The sequence below is a fragment of the Mesoplodon densirostris genome, chromosome 3 (assembly GCF_025265405.1).
Source record: "Mesoplodon densirostris isolate mMesDen1 chromosome 3, mMesDen1 primary haplotype, whole genome shotgun sequence".
NCBI classification, from domain to species: Eukaryota; Metazoa; Chordata; class Mammalia; order Artiodactyla; family Ziphiidae; genus Mesoplodon; species Mesoplodon densirostris.
In genome coordinates, this window is record NC_082663.1 from 177,535,147 (window position 1) to 177,554,191 (window position 19,045).

The window sequence follows — 19,045 nt, forward strand, 5'->3', positions numbered from 1 at the left end:
TCTATAATAACTTCCCTTTTTCACTTTGTCTGTCACTTGCATATTATTTCTTGATCGTATTTCCAGAGGTTTATCTAGCTTATTAATCTTTCAGTTTTGCTGATTTTTTTCTCTCATTTTTATTTTCTAGTTTCTTGTCCCTGTCCTTATCCTTATTATTACTCATTTTCTGTCTTTAGGCTTGCGCTGTTGCTCTTTTGTCAATCTCCTGACTTGAACATTGAACTCATTAAAAAAAAAAAACTGTCCTGTTTTTCATAAATGTATTTAAGCCTTAGCTGGGTCAGATTTGGCATGCAGTGTTTTTCTGAGGTCATGCACTTTTAGGAATTTCATAATTTTTCTTAAGATTTTCTCTTTCACCTAGATTGCTTTTAGAGTATTGTTTAGTTCCCAGATGTGTGAGATCTTTTCAAATTTATTTTGAAATTTATTGCACTACCACAGAAAAAGTTGTGTATTTTTAACTTTGGAATTTATTGAGGCATCCTCTGTGGCCTGGTATATAGTCAATTTCCTTTAAATTCTATGTGTGATCAAAAGGAATTTGCCTTTTGGGTATAATATTCTCTATTAGTCCAAGTTTAATAACTGTGGCATTCCAGTCTTCTAGATCTCTGCTAATTTTTCACTTGCTTGACCTGTCAATTTCTGAGAGGAGTGCATTCAGATTTCCACTACATTTTAAAATTTATTTCTCCCCATGGTACTGTCAATCATTACACACACACACACACACACACACACACACACACACACAGATTCTTTAGTAGGTTTCTCTGAAGTCATGTGGACACATTTACCCACACGAATGCTGCCTATTATAAACACTACTAACATATCCACATTTAATAAAGTATTTATTTATGTATATGTCTATGTATACTTGTGTCTTTGTAAAGTACATGCATATACCTCATTATACACGAGTTTACAGACACTAAAAAAGTCTGGGGGACTTCCCTGGTGGCGCAGTGGTTAAGAATCTGCCTGCCAATGCAGGGCACACAGGTTTGAGCCCTGGTCCGGAAAGATCCCACATGCTGCGAAGCCACTAAGCCCATGAGCCACAACTACTGAGACTGTGCTCTAGAGCCACGAGCCAGAACTACTGAGCCCGTGCGCCTAGAGCCCGTGCTCTGCAACAAGAGAAGCCACCGCAGTGAGAAGCCCGTGCACCACAATGAAGAGTAGCGTCTACTCACTGCAACTAGGGAAAGGCCACGCACAGCAACGAAGACCCAATGCAGCCATAAATAAATAAATAAATAGATAAATTTGTGGAAAAAAAAAATCTGGTTGCATGTAAAAACAATCAATGGGGGGAAATTAGTGACTATATGCCAGCATAAATGTGTGTATACAGGAACACATGCATCTATATAAGCAAATGTGCATGCATGCATAGCTGTATGTATGCAGAGAAGGCTCAAGCACATGTGGTAAGATGTTAACCTTTGGGGAATTGGGGTGAGGAAAGGTATATAAGAACCCTTTGGACTATTTTTGCAACTTTTCTGTCAGTCTGAAATTATTTCAAAATAAAAAGTTAAAAACTTAATGAAGTCAGTAGAAAGGACTAGAAGGAATCAGCTTTAAGGAGCTTCCCTGGCCACAGTTACAGCAATTTAAGTCTCCAAAAGAATGACTGGAAATACTCAAAGAAAGAGAAAGTCAGAAATATAAACCTTCTTGTGATACCATTTGAGGTAGGGATTGAACCCACACCCTACTCTGAGCACTGGTTGCTGAAGGGAAGGAACAACACGTGGAGCCTGCCTTTCAGCCAGAGCTGATCTGGGAAGCTCTCCCTGAGAGCAGAGTGACAGCGAATGACGTCAGTGGGATGGCTGAACTAAGCCCTTGTAAAATTCCTGCTCATGGCAAGGATTATCACCTGGGGTTAACTGCACAAGATATGTGGTGGATGGGCCCCCTGCCAAAGTAAGCCCACGTGGATGACTTTCTAGTCATGAGAAAAACACGACTGTGTGACAGAGGACTGGACGGGCATCATCTGAACCCAGAGGCCAATTTTAGCATCAGTGACAGTGGGTCAAAAAGATATGAAATGTCTTCTGGTGTGAGTTCATACAAAGAACACACTGTCACTTAAATGTATTATAACCAAACGATGTGGGTGTATCTCTCAAACCTTTGGTTGTGCATTCCAGGTCCAAGAAATACTGGAGATGAAGAGCACGGTCAGTGCAACCCCGTGGAAGCAGCCACCCAGAGCTAGAGGGTGCACATCCTGCAGGCCAACCTGCTGGACAATCCTGGTGTCATGGAGGATTAAAAGATTCTTAAGAACATGACAACCAGAAACCAGACACCAGGAATGCAAGAGCTTCAACTAGATCCTGGCAGGACACACTAGTAAAAGGACTTTGGGGACACTAGGGAAATCCCAAGGCTCTGGGTATTAAACCAGATGAAAACTTACCGACATGGACAGCTGGAGACCATTAACTGAAAAATGTAGGTGATAAAAAGCATGTACAGTGTGACCTCATTTGGGCAAAAAGCAAAACAAAAAATAATCTAGATATGTATGTGTCCATAGAAAACTACCTGAAAGATAGACAATAAAGTATCAAGTGGTCATCTGTGGATGGGGGAATATGTTGTTTAGTGTTTCATTCTTGATTGTGTTTTCACACATATCTTTTTTATTTAAAAACGGGAGCAGACGGGACGAGAGGAGGCGGAGAGGATGAGTATAGACTCTTCATTTCTGTTGTGAGGGGAGCAACTCAAGGGTTAAGCAGCGTCTTCTTTTTAACACAGGTGACATAAAGGTAGGAAGTGATGGAGCAGAGGTGGGGAGAGTGACGACACAGGACAGAGAGGACTGCAGGAGTGAAGTTCCTGCAAGGGGCCGGGGTTCAGTTCCCATGGGAGCAGGGAGGGTGGGTGAGGGGGGGAAGAGGCAAGCCTTCACTTGCTGCATTCTATTCCTTTGTCAAGTACCGTTAGGGAGCCATCTTTGAGAATATGTGAGAACAAACACGTACAGCTGAGTGTTCTGGTCAAATAGTTATTTTTTTAAAGAGCATCTTTAGTATGAGAATTTGCTGCTTAAAAACACCCAAGACATCAACTTTAATGTGGAGAGGTGGACAAACTTAACTATTAGTGAACTTCTGTTATGCAACTCTAGCCCAGATTAAAATCAAATAAAAACAAAGTAGCCTGACTGCTATTAGCTGAAAAAAGGCAAGGTATGTTCAAGGTGATAAACTGTGCTGGATGGACACAATCCTGTGATCAACAGGCTACTGGAGGGCAGCTTGGCCCCTTGTGGAATCACAGTTGCGTGCACTTCGAAACATCACTTCTTTATTCACGTGGAAATAAAATAAGGCCAACACTTGTTTCTACCCTGCTCCCCTGCCCACTCACTCACTTGTGGACACTGAGGCAGCAACTGGTCACATTTCTAAGTGGCCACAAGATCTCAAAGGTGTAGACATGAAGGGGAAGCTGGAGCTCACCACCTTCTCCTCCCAAGAGAAAATAAAAGAATGAACTCTGAGAACCAGTGCCTGGTGCCAAACTCATTTCTTTTCTTGAAGTAGATCAGAGACAGCTGCTGAAGTGTCTACATGATTTCTTTGAGGTGTCCATGAAGATTCTTCTTCCTGACCTCATGGCAAGGTAACACTCCACATGAGCTGAATGACAAGCCACTGGGCTGAGAACCCTACAGAGGAGGCTGGCAAAGTGCTGGCCACATGGCTCCTGTCACTGTGACTGTGGGGTCTGCCTAAAGGCTCCATCCTGCCGCTCAAGGTTATTAGTCACCTTGTGGATAAATTTTCAGAAGGCCTGTTCATGCTCATAAAACTGACGGATGTCACAAGCTGGCAGACAGAATGCTTATGAAGAATGGCAGAATCAGGATTAACTGCAACGTCACAAAATCCAGTACTTTTGCTGGATTACAGGCTGCGAGTGTGATGTGGCTGTTAAAGCCAAGGCCACCTGAGACTGTGTTCATTAGTGGGGTCTTGTTTAGAGGGTGTGTGCTCAGGCTGTATCTGAAATACTACATTCACTTCTGGGCCCATGTTCTTAGGGTGCACTGAGGTGGTGAGGCTCTGGGGGCTTTTTCATATGAAAGAGGGTTGGGAGAACTATCAGTTTAAGCTAGAGAAGGGAAGCCTTGGAGCTCACTTTTCCAACTAACGTATTAAAGCCTGTCTCATAAAGGTGGATCAGACTCAATCTGTTTCACCAGAAGGAAAGACGCGGGACCAATGGGTGGAAGTTGTGGGAACCAGGTTTTGGTTCAGTTAAAGAAAGAACTTTCTAACAGTCAAAACTACAAAAAATTCAGTGGGAGGCGCATTCTCTTCATTAAAACCATCTGAGCAGAGGCTGGGTAACCTCTTCAGGTTGATTCCTACCCTGAATGGCAGTATGAACTGGAGAACCTCTTCGTCCATTCCCACTCTCTATGAAATCTAAGTGCGTAGACAAAATAAAGCCCAGAGTTTATTTCAAAGCTCAGCACAGAACTTCTTCTTTAAAATGAAGAGATGCATTTAATCACACCTATGTTTCTATGAAGTCTATACTATAAGCCTATAGTTCCTACCTTGCACCTAAGTTCCATGTGGAAGGAATACTGTAAATGATCCATTTCACTGAACTGAGACTCTATATGCTCTTTTTGACACAGAACAAGAACGTTGACTTGTGCTGGGGCTCAGAGTAAAAATGCCCCTATTTATACCCAAGATCTGTTGTAAAAGTGTCAGAACCACTAAGAGCAGAAAAGGCCAGCAGAACCCTCCTTCAAGCTCTGCTTCCCTCTAAGACCACGAAGCATCTAGAAGCTGCTTCTAGAAAGGGGCTCTTAACATGGTATCCACCAGGGTTCAGGATTCCTCAGAAACTTTGGCAAAATTCTGTGCTCATGGCCTTTGTCTAAGGAGAGGATCACAGTTTTCATCAGACTCTCAAAGGTGTTCATGACTATAAGAAGAGTAAGAGCTGCACGCGTGTGACAGCACTCTGCGGGCAATCCTGCTGCTCCCTTCCTGATGTGGGTCAGGGGCTGCAGCTTCCTCACTGTTGTGCAGGGGGTTAGAGAACTGATTCTGGATTTCCCTTCCAACACTAAAACCCCACAGCACAGAAATGGCATAGCAAACACCCTTGTTCACAAGGACCCCTGGGCCCTGAGGACACAGCGAATGAAAGGTTCCCAATGGCCATGACAGGCACATCCCTCTTAAATCATGGTCACATTTGGCTTCAAAGAGACGTCACTGGCCACTCTGTCACTGTTATTACGGATTTTATTACCAGCTTTACTGATTAAAGACCAAAAATATCAAACAACTGCCTTATTGTCAAAGGTAAGCTTACACTTAAATTCACACAAGTAGCTACAGAATCTTCAGGAAAGTATATACTAAGTTATTCTGAAATACTACCCCTCCTCCCACCAAAAAAAAATCTCACCCACCTACATGTACCATTTAAGTAAATAAATTAAAAGTATTTTAGTACTATCTACACTAAAAGTGGGAAGGGGGTAAGATAGAGAAATGGAACCCAGATCATTATCAAGAGAAATGTTTTCCTTTTCTAGAAACCTTTAAAATTAAGATTGATACTCATCCATCTGGAATGATTCTACTCCTTTTAAGCAGTGAAGAGAGTGAGCCATTGTGGGCCCTTCTATTCCTATGGTTTTAAGTAGTAAACATCCTAAAGTGCCTCAAAACCAGAAGCAAAATGAAAGAGGCTCATCCATGCACAAAACCACAAGCACACAAGCACCATTAAGGATTTGAAGTAATACAAGGAAAGACTGACGGATTGGGGGATTCTTCTGGCCACACCTTGTGAGAAAACAATTACTCCGAATACTCGATTTTGCACTGCATGTTTTTGAAAACTCAGATTCAGGAATCTGCAGAATATTTTTAGTAAGAGATCTAACAGAAATGTTTTGCTTTTCAATGTAAAAACATTTGCTAATATTGATTGAAATGACGACACTCCAATATCTACCTGTGTTCACGTTAAATCTGTAATCAGAGATGGTGATGTAGAAATAGTCAACTGTCACTTAAAAACACACCACAAAAATTGGACATGCTATACACTTCTCTTTTAAAATGTATTTGTATTATTTTCACCAATCAAAGCACACATAATATATTTTATTATAAAACATTAGGCAATGTTACTTTTGAGATATGCAATCTGAAAGGTCACACCTGTGTTTACTACCAGTGTGAAACACCAGAGGAGTTACATTAGAAATCAACGAGACGAATTCATCATACATCATTACCATGACTTACACAGCATCAAATCTGGATTAAACCAGTATCCCATTCAGTGTTTCAACTATGGACTCTGGGTTTCAGTAAGGGGCCCTGCCAAGGGTTTTCTCCTTTCAGCACTGCAGCTCTGAGTTTCATGGTGCAGAGATAAACACAGAGCCCTGTTTCCATCTCCTGTTTCCACAGCTGGTCTACACTGAGCAGGATGTGTTTCGAGAATGCTCTCCTACTCTGACAGACTCTGTCTGCTCTCTGGAACCTGTACTTGAAATCAAGACCCGACATAGGGGAGGCAGTCATTTCCTTTTTAACAAAAAACTAAGTCAACAAACAAAACGAACCTAGTCCAAATTCCAGGCTAATAATAAATTACCTGGTTTATAAAAATATGTGTCCAAAATAGTTACTTCAGGGTTGTGTACAATATAAATTACAAAAATAAAATAGAAAAGATGAAAAATTGAGCAAATTTTTCAGTTCTTTATCCAACATCAGCATTTATCTATGGAGAGCAGTTTGAAACCATCTGCATTGCACCAGGGCCCTGGCACATCTCGGCTCAGGAGGGAGGACCCTGAAGTGGGGTGAGGTATTTCTATGGAGCTGGGCTGTCTGCAGCCCTGTGGCCTGTCCTAGGTGCACTCACTGATCTCTGATGGAAGGTAGTCTTGGCAGGAAACCCGTCCACACCATCACGGACTCCATCCGTGAACACACAGAGGAATGAGTGAGCAGAAAGCCAATCTGTGTGGCACCTAGCTCCACTTACAAATGGCGCCTGGCTGAATGTACAAGCACCCAGCGAAACCTCGATGCGCCCTCAGCATGCCTGTGCTGCATATACATAAGCCTAGGACAGATAATGTATTTTTAAAACTCTCACCTTTCTTTGTTTTTCTCTTTAAAGATAGATTTAGTAAAGTCTTTTTAAAGAATGTGTATTAGAGAGGAGGCCATTTTAAGATGTTTATATAAGTATAGTGATAACTTGCTTCACAATACCATCAGGCCTCCAAAACCAAAATAATCCTAAGCCATGTAATAGGTGTTTCTGCCTCAATTCAAGTTAGTATTTCCATCTTATAGTTGAATGTGTCTAAACCTCACAATATAAAACTATTTATTACTTCAATATTAATTTTGTTCATCAAGGGTTCCAGTTTCCAGTGATAAGACCAATAAGATACAACTGGTGTAGAGATAATCATATATTTTAGATAATATTTATAATAAACTTTCTTATCAAAGTTCCTCCTCAGAACACATTCTATAGAATGTGAACAATGTTGATTCAATAGCTTCCAAAATAACTAAACACAAGATATGAATTTGTAACAGAATAAGCTCAAGGGAAAAGCATTATGAGCACAGGTAGCCATATGTGACCATCGTAACTCCATTTCTGCAATGACACTTCAATACTCAGTATTTTACTGAACTTTGAATGATTTCCATATCAGTCTGAAAGTATCAATTTCAGGTGAGCAGTTTAAAATCAGAAAATGTTCAATAGTTCAACAGATATTTCCTCCATATCCCTCAGAAGTTTTTCCAGAACATTCATGGATTTCCCTTAGGAAAAGGAAATGCCTCCACAAAGTGGAAAACAAACCACAAACAGGCATTCTGAATCAGTCTGCTTCCTAAAACAGATCAAAGGGGGATTTATGTGGTTTCTTTCGGAGAAGAAAGAAAGTCGAGTAAGAATGTTATGTTGGAAGAGGGAAACTCTGCCTTGTGAAATCATGTATCTCACCTTGAGTGACAGAAGGTAAGAAAGGACCCAGTCCAGGCTCAAGCAAAGCAAGCACTTAGTAAGTGACTGCAATCATCTTTAGTGATCACTTCATAAAATTCTACTCTAACAGCAGGTGATGGGTTCAAGAATCTATTTGCCATCATATTATTGACATAGGTATAAGGTGGCTAATAAAGAAGGTGAAGTTCTAGGTAGCATTTTAAATTAATAAGTCCAGAAGACCAAGAAAAAAGAGATAGAGAAGATAGGATTTTAAAGGTATATATGTTTTAAGCAGCACAAAACAAAACTTAAAATTTTATCATGCAGTAAAGCTGAATGTACAGTCACCCAGACTAAGACAATTTAGAGAAAACAAAGTGTCCTGGTCTTAGCAGTGGTAATTCTCAGCCCAAAACATGACAAATTTAAGAAAAGTTACATTTTAAATTTATTATATAGATTTAATTATATTCCTTCTGAAATATGAAAGAAAATAACTCATACCCTAAAAGAAGGTAAGATATGATAATATGATGGTGGCCAATTAATACACATAAATCTATTTTTCTGGACAGACACCAAATTACTTAAGAGGATTAAGAGACAATTCTAGAAGCAGCACTACCTTGAAGATTATTTGGCTTTATAAATACTGATTTCCAAAGTGCTAGAGGGCAAGTCTGAGCAAGCATTTGTGGTCACATGCATATAAGTCCCAACGGTTACTGAGGATGAGAAACTGTCACTATTACTGCACAACTTAAGAAAAAATTCATCTATTCTAATTGCTCACCTGAAATGACCTTGAACAAAATCTCTAAAAGTGTGGTTTGCACTTTTTTTCTTTAGACATAATCTGCTTCATTTTATAATCTAAGCAAGGCAAGCCTAGTACGACTGAGTAGGGGCAAGGCATCGTGTTTCTTACATGCAGAACATGGAGTTTTTCTATTTGGTTCCATCAACTCCCAAGTATTTCAGGCCCATGGAAGCGAGAGTTCCTTCACTGATGACAAGCTTGCTATTTCTAACTTATCATCGACAACCTTCAAGGGGTCCTGTTGAGGCATCCAGACTGCTGTCTGTGTCTGAGGCCAGCGTCTGCTCAGTGGACATGGATGAAATGTCATTGATAGATGACGACTGAGAAGGAGTGGCGTTGCTACTTACTGCTGCATCTGTGCTAAGAAAACCAAATATAATAAAATCTGAGGCACGACACTGCTGCAAATCCAGGCAATGAGACTTCAGGTCATTTCTCAGCTCTGTCCTTTTGTAGTTTCCTATACTATTAGTATAAACAAGAAGTTAGTTGACTGTCCATTTTGAACTTTCCCTGGAGTCTTTCTTTAGGCTCAAAATCCCAATTATTCCTCTGTCTTTCCCTGCAATAGTCTCTTTCTTCCCAGTGGCTAAACATCATATATGTACTCATGTATAATCATGTTATTAACTACTTTAAAAATACCTGCTGGTTTTAAAAAGATATTAAAATAAAATTGCTGAATTTATCCTAAAACTATCAGTATCACAAAAGGCTTAAGCCCAAGTAGGATTCAAGTGTCATCAGATATTTCAATTATGATCATAAACACTTAGTCCAAGGAAAAAAGCATCAACCTTTGAAAAATTCTTTTGCAATAAAAATACCTTCTAAAAGAAGGATTGCATGCAAATTAAAAAAGGTAAAAAAATTAGTGGACTCTTGTTCATTTTATTTTTGCTTTCTAAATCCCCAAAGCTGACATGTTAAGGCAAATGAAACTATCCTATTTCCTACTACCTATATTTTAGTCTGGTTTGAACAAAAACAAAACATCCAGGCTCTCAGAGGTAAGTCTTAAATTTGTGCTGAGTTAACAATGAGCACCTAAATTCGTATTGAAGTTATATAATCTCTAGACACTTGACACATTTGTCATGCTGAATATAAAATTCAAGAATAAGAAGCAGTCCAACATGTACTTACGTGTGTGTGTGTGCACGTGCTTTCCAGTGGGAGTGGAGTGAGAAAATAAATATAACTAAAGAGTTTTGTTTAAGTAGAACCCTACAGGACACCATATATACTATGTCTTTAATACTCATACAATTACCTAATTGTTAGTCAGACTTCTACCACTAAGTAGAGCATGTAGAAAGATGAGAGAATTATATGAACAATTTTCTCAAAAGAAAACCCAATTCCATTTTATCTAGATTCACATTAATTTTCATTTTTAACTGGTTGGGGACAGTACAAAGAGGGTCATGCACATTGAAAAGGCTTTAAATTCAATTTCTTTATCTATTAACGAAACTGACAGCAGCTGTTACAAGGATGAAACAAGAATGTTCATAATATAGTTGGTTCGCTACCTGGCACAACAGTACAATGTTAGCTGCCACCACCAGGACAAACCAAAAAGGAGAAGACTGTTTCACATAAGGAGTTTTCAAATCCAATGCTGGTCAAGCTGGCATTTAACACACTGTTGCCACTTATAAAAAATGAATAGGGAAGGAAAAATATTATGCAGTCAAACTATTAAAGCAATCACTAACCTGAAGGTTGATCTTTCACAACACCATTCTTGCTTCTTTCTTCCCAATCCATTACTTCTTTGTAAATTAGCTCTTCAAATAGAAATGCAAGTTAAAATGCTTCATCAGTTTCCTTGCATCTCAAAATCCTGCTTCCAAATCAATTGGAACCACTCCAAGGGCACTGTGATGTGTTATTTTAATTGTGATAGACAATTAAGTAATATAGTTTATCTAGACCAAAATATAATTTGATCCATTATATCTCTTCAACCCACCTATTAAGACAGCCAGGGACTTCCCTGGTGGCGCAATGGTTAACAATCTGCCTGCCAATGCAGGGGACATGGGTTTGATCCCTGGTCCGGGAAGATCCCACATGCTGCAGAGCAGCTAAGCCCGTGCGCCACAACTACTGAGCCTGCGCTCTAGAGCCCGCAAGCCACAACTACTGAGCCTGCGTGCCACAACTACGGAAGCTCGGACGCCTAGAGCCCGTGCTCCACAAAAGAAGCCACCGCCTGTGCACTGCAACGAAGAGTAGCCCCCACTTGCCGCAACTAGAGAAAGCCTGCGCGCAGCAATCAAGACCCAACACAGCCAAAACAAAAAAACAAAAAAACAAGACAGCCAAAAATGTATGGTAGCTCTGGATCCATGATGGGGATTTTACAAAGTGGGGGTGAGGGAGAGAGAATGAGAGAGGCACACAGAGGGAGAGAGGTGGGGAGAGAGGGAGGGAAAGTACTAGCAAAGTGGCTCTAACAGAACAGTTTAAGTACTGGATATTCTCACATCTTTTTGCACATATTTTCCTCCATCATTACTGTGGTTCTCCAAATATAACCCCTCCAGATTGGTCAGAAATTAATCTAATTACCTAAGTTTTTTCTTGGCTTCAATCTCAGTTTTCCTCAATTTTCATTTGTAAGAAAAACTAATTACTTATTAACTAAGTAGCTTCCTAAAACTTTGCTATTCATGAAATAAAATTAGCATATTGCAAGCACTTAGTGAGGCCTATGGGTGTGTGCACATGCAGGTTGTTGGCATCCCTATATCCCGGGGAGGGGCTCTTGGGAAGGACACATCAACATGTTTGACTTGCGCTGACCATAGTTCTCAATTACTACTGATTCTGCTTTTTAATGAAACTTTTTATTTATTTATTTTTTTTTTTTTGCGGTATGCGGGCCTCTCACTGTTGTGGCCTCCCCCGTTGCGGAGCACAGGCTCCGGACGTGCAGGCTCAGCGGCCATGGCTCACGGGCCCAGCCGCTCCGCGGCATATGGGATCCTCCCAGACCGGGGCACGAACCCGTATCCCCTGCATCGGCAGGCGGACTCTCAACCACTTGCGCCACCAGGGAGGCCCTAATGAAACATTTTTAGTTTAGCCTCTTTTTTACTGGTTTAGTTTGCTGTGGGTTGTTTGGTTAATCTTAGAGTGGTAATAATAACTATCTGCATATTTTTGATCTGCAATTTTCCCCAAACTCTTATTTTAAAACACATATATAACTACATGGATTACAAATACAGCAGAAGTTCACATGACCCCAGTGGGGTCTCCCACGTCTGCTTTACAGGGACCTGTGAATTGGGGTTACTCAACAACTTGCAACATGTTGTCAAGGTAAGTGTGATACAATCACTGAGTTTAGTTTAAAAACCAAGATTTGATAATGTAAGATTGTGTGAAAAAACCTTTATTTTTCTCTTTTGAAGCAAATAATATGCAATTCATACACGTTCCTCTCTAATTCTGTTACCTTCAAGTTCTTTTTCTACTGGGAAGTGGGAAGAGAGAGGATAAATGGGCTGCAGGGTTTCTTGCCCCTCTCTTAGAAAGGCTATTGTCAAAAAGTGATGTTGCCCCATTGCAAGAAATGTCATAAGTAACAATCAAAATAAGTTCCGTCTTTACCTTTCCATTCTTCAATTGCATGTTCTCTTTCTTCCAACTGGGCATCATAAATTTGAGGTGGTGGCTACAAATTAAATTACAGGTAAAGTCAATAGTGAAAAAAATAATGAGGCATGAAGAAAAAGAATCACTTTGTAAGACTTCTAAAATATTTATAATATGGATGTAGTTTCATTAAATACTTGGCTTATTAAAGATTTCTTTATAAGTATGATTTTCCATCAGTTTCAGAATCAAATTAATTGAGGAAAAGTTAACCAAAAAAATAGAGCTATTATAGTCCTCTTAATAATCACACTCTAAAGACATCTGCCCAAATGTAATTATAAAATTAGTAGTTACAGGCTGCTTCCTAGAGATCCACCCTGGACAAGGTACTGTGCTATGAAATACAGAAGCTGCAAAACACATTTCAGGTTTATATTTCTTCCTGTTAGAACTCCCAAACTCAATCCCCAATTCATAAATGGACTGCTTCAAAAATCTGCTTAAAATCACGTGTTTATAAATCAAATTCTTTTCATATAAAACAATGTTTAAAATGGTGGTTAAATGCATAGGCCAAGACATAATAATGAGCATGCCACTATGTGGTTATTTCACTTCCAACTAAAGACCATCCATACCAATGCTGCTACAGAAAAATGCACATGAGCACCAAACTCAGAAGTGGAACCCCCCTAGCAGGTACCTCTGGGGAAGGATGAACAAACTTGTGATTTTCAGGAAGTTTCTTAGCCTGACTGGATGCCTAAACAAGATGATGTAAAGCAAAGCCCAAGGCACAGTGCCAGGTACACAAATGGATGCCTAAAAAAGGTGATATTATGATCACACATCAGCATCTGCATAAATGAAGATAATTATATCACCACAGCATAAGCATGTTCACTCCTGAGGTACTCTGAGTAGAGCCCCAGTAACAAGAGTCCCAAAAGGGGTTGTGACCTATGTTACATGGCCTCGTTGTAATCAGGAGTCCTTTTAAATCTAGGACTTTACGCAGCCATTCCAGACTAACAGACAGAAGGTCCAAGGAAATGTATACCCTGCCTTTACACACAAGTCTTTTCAAAATAGATGCTTACCGCTTCTGCTTCAGCAGGGTCATACCAAACAGTGATATAAGGGTGACGCAAAGCTTCATCTACAGAGATTCGCTTGTCGGGATCTATCACTAACATTTTTGATAGTAAGTCTCTGGCTTGACTTGCTAGGGTAAAAACAAATATTAGATTAATAAAGTAATACCGTTAACCTGAAAATCACACAATAAAGAACTAAATGTAATAGCAGAGACAGAACAAAAATATATTAACTTTGAGAAATTGTTGATAGCTTCAAGATTATTAGAGTCTTTTTATTTAATAGTAAGTCAAGCAGCCACTTCCACTACAAACCAGGCTTTCAAATGTGCTTTCAGCCTCTGAATCTGGGAGGGGAGAAGGACAGGGCACGAGGCTGAGAAGCCACGTCCAGGGAGGGTGCAGGAGCTAAGCTAAGGGCGGCACTGCCAAGAATGCAGGCATGAAGCATAGGCAAGGGTTTTTTTCTTGATGCCACATCGAAGTGAAATTAGAACAGACTAAGGCACACAATGATTTCATATTTGCACAGTATAGAACACTTCACAGATACCTCTCTGCTTTGCCTACCTGTATACAATGTTGGCAACATACACTTTTTTTTAAAATCTAGAGATTAGTTAGAAAAAAATCCAACAACTTTGATAACTTGGTTAAATACAAGGCTCACCTAGGTTTTAGCAATTAAAATTCACAGGTATAGTATAGGCAAAGAAGAGATGGGGCTTTTCTGAATGAGGCACAGTTTACCTTGATGTAGAGAGAAACAAATCTATTCTTTCCCTTAAAACACTTAGTGATAGGCACAGGAGAAGGGGAGAAAGAGTCTTTTAAAATTTCTGACTCTTCAACTGGGCTAGAATCTTTATTCAAGTATTCTTTATACCTGAAAACTGTGTGAATTCCATTTGCTGTAATTAACATAAGAGTCTTTCAGACTGATGTAAATATTTTGACCACAGGCTTCAGTTTCGTCACTTTATTGAGGACAAAACTTCTAGGTCTTTAAGCTTTCTTTTTGAAATGCCTTCATTCTACCTGTAAATGACTCTGAGGGTTTCAACTACTTTGTCTCTCAAGGTTCACAGCTTTTAGAATGCAAATATGAAGTGAAAGCTTCACCCAGTATAAGAAAAAAGGATATCTTACTTTTAATTTTGTCTCGTTCAGATTCTGATGGGAATATCCAATCTGGAAAGAGTTCTTCAAATTTGATTCCAGGATACTTTGGTCTGTTTTCTACGTAATTCCTCACAGTTGGCTGAAGTTTCTTCATGAAATCTGCAGATGGTGTTCCTAGCTGCTCAATAACTTTATTCCACTGATCAATATCTAAGGAGTCTCTTGAGGAAAATACAACTGAAATGCCTTATATTCATATTACATAAAGTAGCATCATTCAAAGAAAACTTAAATTATATTTATACTTATCAACAAGTAATTAACCAGGCCACCTCACTGGGTCAGCAGAAGCATTCTGAAATAATATTTGAAAAAGGTTTGGGCTCCAAGTTAAGACTATTTAAAAAAAACTCTGCATTTTTATAAACTCTGATCACAGTTTATTAAATCAACACGATGAAGTCTATATGCCTTCCCACTCTAGATCAAAATAAAGTTATCTTGTAACTGAAGAATACCTATGACTGAAAGGCTTAAACATGAAATTAGGTAGTAATTATATAGGCAAATTGAAATCAGTTCTCATAATAAAACTATGTTAGATCTAAAGCTCCCTGAAGTAGAGAGACCTATCTGACTGCTCAATTCACAGCTGGGAGCCACCCCTGCGAGGCAGGCCTGGCGGGATGGGGTGCGCAGGAGACAAGGCTCTGGACTTTCTGAGCTCTCACCATGTCCTTCCCCACTGTAGCTGTGCTTACATTGTGACAGCTTTGAGAGGTCATTCTGTTTTACTTGGCACTGACCCGGACCATCACTGCAATACAAAGGAGTGTGTTTCATTTCCTTTCAAAGTACATGACCTGGGTTTCAGACTCCATTGTGTATTAGACACTCACTAGGTGTCAGGCAGTCAATCTCCCTTGGATCTCACCTTCCTATTTGTAAAATGCAGACAATACCAGCTTTGCCTCTTTCACTTAGGGCTTGAGATAACTGGCAAGATGAATGTGGAAAGGGATTCTATTGATAAAACCATAAAAATTATACAACAGAACGCGAGCCAGAGGAATCAAATAAACAGCATCTTTAAAAAGTGACTAATTGAGCTATGTCTTAGAAAGATAAAATGACATCACTGTGAAAGAACCTAGGGAACAGACACGTTCTTTTTTTTTTTTTTTTTTTTTCTTTTTGCGGTATGCGGGCCTCTCACTGTTGTGGCCTCTCCCGTTGCGGAGCACAGGCTCCGGATGCGCAGGCCCAGCGGCCATGGCTCACGGGCCCAGCCGCTCCGCGGCATATGGGATCCTCCCAGACCGGGGCACGAACCCGTATCCCCTGCATCGGCAGGCGGACTCTCAACCACTGCGCCACCAGGGAGGCCCCCAGACACGTTCTTTAAAGAACAAAGGAGAAGGCCCTCTCGCTTCCTGTAATGTCTTTCTTCTTGCCGCTACACCACCCACTGGAGGATTCCATCACCAATCAAACTATTTTTTTTCTCCCATCTTAAAGCAACAGCCACTCTCCTTTGGCTGAACATCCGTAGCTTAGCTACCACTCCCATTTGCAGCAAAACAGAGTTGTCTATACTTGTATCTCTAACTCCCAGCCTCTCATTCTCTCTTAAACATCCTCTCATCAGGCTTTTCCCCCATCACTTCATGAAAACTGCACCCATCAAAGTTGCAGGTGACCATCCCTCAATTCTCAGTCCTCACCTTTTTGACAGTGTCAGTGAGCCTCCCTCAGTAACCTGCTTCCTGGCCTCCAGGGTCCCTTGCTCTCTGGGAGGTGCCTGCCTAAAGTCTTCTCTTTCTCTTAGGCCATGTGGGGACAGGAGTTCCTTTTCTACCTCAGGTTACGAATCTAAAACAAATCTCTGAGAACTGTAAGCTGGTTTCTGGAATCTTTTTCTATCTAATGTTGGAAAAAGTTAGCAAAATTGTCTTTGGAAAATGATGTAATCTCTGGGTGTGTCCTGAGAATGACAGTAGGTGACGTTATTCATAAAATTATTATTACTGACATTGCAAGATGCTAATATGTAAATTAAGAATTTTATATTACTTAATAGTGCACCAAAGAGTTCCTACACTTTTCATTTCTGTACTTTCTGAAGAAAACCTTAATTAATTAAAGAAAGGAAAGTCACAAAATGAATTAAAAATTGAGACAAAGAATGTTAAGTAGATACTTCTAATTATGTATCTTTAGGGCATTCCCTGGCAGTCTGGTGGTTAGGACTCTGCGCTTTCACTGCTGTGGGTCCAGGTTCAATCCCTGGTCGGGGCACTAAGATCCCACAAGCCTTGTGGCATGGCCATCAATCAGTCAATCAATCAATCAACCAATCTTTGGAATACATCAACTTTCCCCTTTTTAAATGAATTTATTTGCAAATTAAAGATCTCCTTATTTACATTTTGAAACAACTGAATCTAAGGTAAGGTTATGGGAAATTGCTAGAAAATTTATTAGAACAAAATAAAATGCTGTATTTAACTTCACATAAAATCTGTGATGTGAAAAATGTCAAGGAAGGTAAATAAAATGATAGGAATAAAATCTTTTCATTGCAGGTTTGTGTTGTGAAGAATTTATATTACAAATAAACCACCCCCATAAAATTATAAAAAACTAAAATTACTTTAATAAAATACGTATAAAACATGACTCTACAACTTAATTTCTTTTAAAGGTAACCATCAATCTGCCCAGCAGACAGAGACCACTTTCATAACAAAAAACAAAATCAAAAGACTAATGAAAATTTTAGGTGGTTAGAACACAAATGAAAAAGGGTATATGTGAAGAACCATGTTAGAGCAAAAAATATTGAAGATGGAAGAATATGAGGAATATGAGAAAAGAAAGCTATTGAAACTATCATGTATCTATTCTCCTTTATGCTATATGTCATTAATATGATTTGCTGACCACAGTATAAGTTAACCTTTTGCATTTTATATTTATTTAAATGTCTGTTAAACTTCCCCAGTGTGTCACAAAATAACCTTCTAAGTGGATCTTCTAAAAATTTCTACAAAATGTCAGAAGAGTAACAAAACAAAAAAATGTAGCAAATATTGTTTCTCACAAACTTTTTACTTTAATCTTTTTCATTTAGGTCTTTATGTAGTGTGCTTCAGTTCTTACTTTGGAGGAAAATATTTTAATTCATCCTGGTAACTAATGAAATAGTATATTAAACAAATTAAACAAATTACAAATTATTGGCCTATTAAATTTAGACAACTTTCTAGATAGCTAAATTAACTGAATTAACTAAACAGAATTTTCATTTAAATATCAGAATACACTTGTCAAAGAGTAAATACATTTCTTATAAGCTATTTTTAATAAAACTAAGAACTAATATAAATTGGTTTAACTTAATTCTATGCCTCAATAAAATTGTTACAGGTAGTCAAGTAAAAAAGAAACATAAAATTGAACCATTTGGTGTGTGGCACTAGTTTAACAAACATAATCAAGACCCCCTTAGAATAGTCTAGAATTATGACATTTTCCTTTTGACCTCCTGCTGCCCTTGGTATTTATGGAAAACATGGCCGGGAAGGTCCCCCGGGAAGGATACGATCAGTGCCTTGGAATATCACACAACCTTTCACCAGCTCTCCCATGATGCAACCCACTGACCAGATATCAACTGAAAATAAAGTGAAATGACAAAATTATGAAGTGCCATGAACAAAACAAAGGTGAGAAAAAGGATTCTAACAGTGTACTAAACACACAAACAAGGAAAATAAATTGCTCGTAACAGGTGAACTTTTTTACACAGTATGAAATATTGCTGACCTCTATTTTGGCCTTCAGTTTGCAGCAATCTGGGCTTTTAGTGCCAAAGAGTCCAATACTTTACAGCTTCAGAAACAAACAAAGTCCCAGAAGCAAGAAATGCCTGTCCCCACAAAGCTGTTTCCAGGCACATGCCCACCCCTGCCCCCAGCCTTCGTGGTCAGTGCTGGGTCTCTCCCTGTGAAGGATACAGTCTCTTCCTGGGAACAGGACTTTATGGAGGACCATTTCTGCCATGATGCACCCGACAGACCAGATGTCCACTACCAAACACCAGGTGATTAAAACCAGCCAGAGACCCCCACACACATGTCCTTTCTCAAGCCCCCTCCCAAACAAAGACAAACCCAGCTTGTCAGCAGGACTTTTGTAAAATATGAACACCATGCCTCCAGAATGATCCTTTTCTAAACTGTCAAGTCAGCAGGGCCTCCCAGGGACAGGCTTGTCTGGGTTCCAGGTGAGGGCCAGAGGTGCCCCAGCTTCTGGCTGTTCACCATCTTCTGTGGGG

The 19,045-nt window shown here is 39.6% G+C and overlaps 1 protein-coding gene across 3 annotated transcripts in view; it reads right to left on the reverse strand.

Moving 5' to 3' along the window:
- Positions 1-6,093: 6,093 nt before the first annotated feature.
- MAPK9 (mitogen-activated protein kinase 9) overlaps positions 6,094-19,045 on the reverse strand; it is a 59,696-nt gene continuing 46,744 nt past the window's right edge. Inside the window, exons 7-12 of one of the 3 annotated variants that reach the window (XM_060095057.1) lie at positions 18,311-18,382; positions 14,734-14,916; positions 13,588-13,712; positions 12,500-12,563; positions 10,594-10,665; positions 6,094-9,227 (exon numbers count right to left, since the gene is read on the reverse strand). In XM_060095057.1, the coding sequence (XP_059951040.1) occupies positions 9,085-9,227; positions 10,594-10,665; positions 12,500-12,563; positions 13,588-13,712; positions 14,734-14,916; positions 18,311-18,382 (659 nt within the window). In that variant the 3' untranslated portion in view covers positions 6,094-9,084. The other 2 variants (XM_060095058.1, XM_060095059.1) reach the window with 2 other exon arrangements.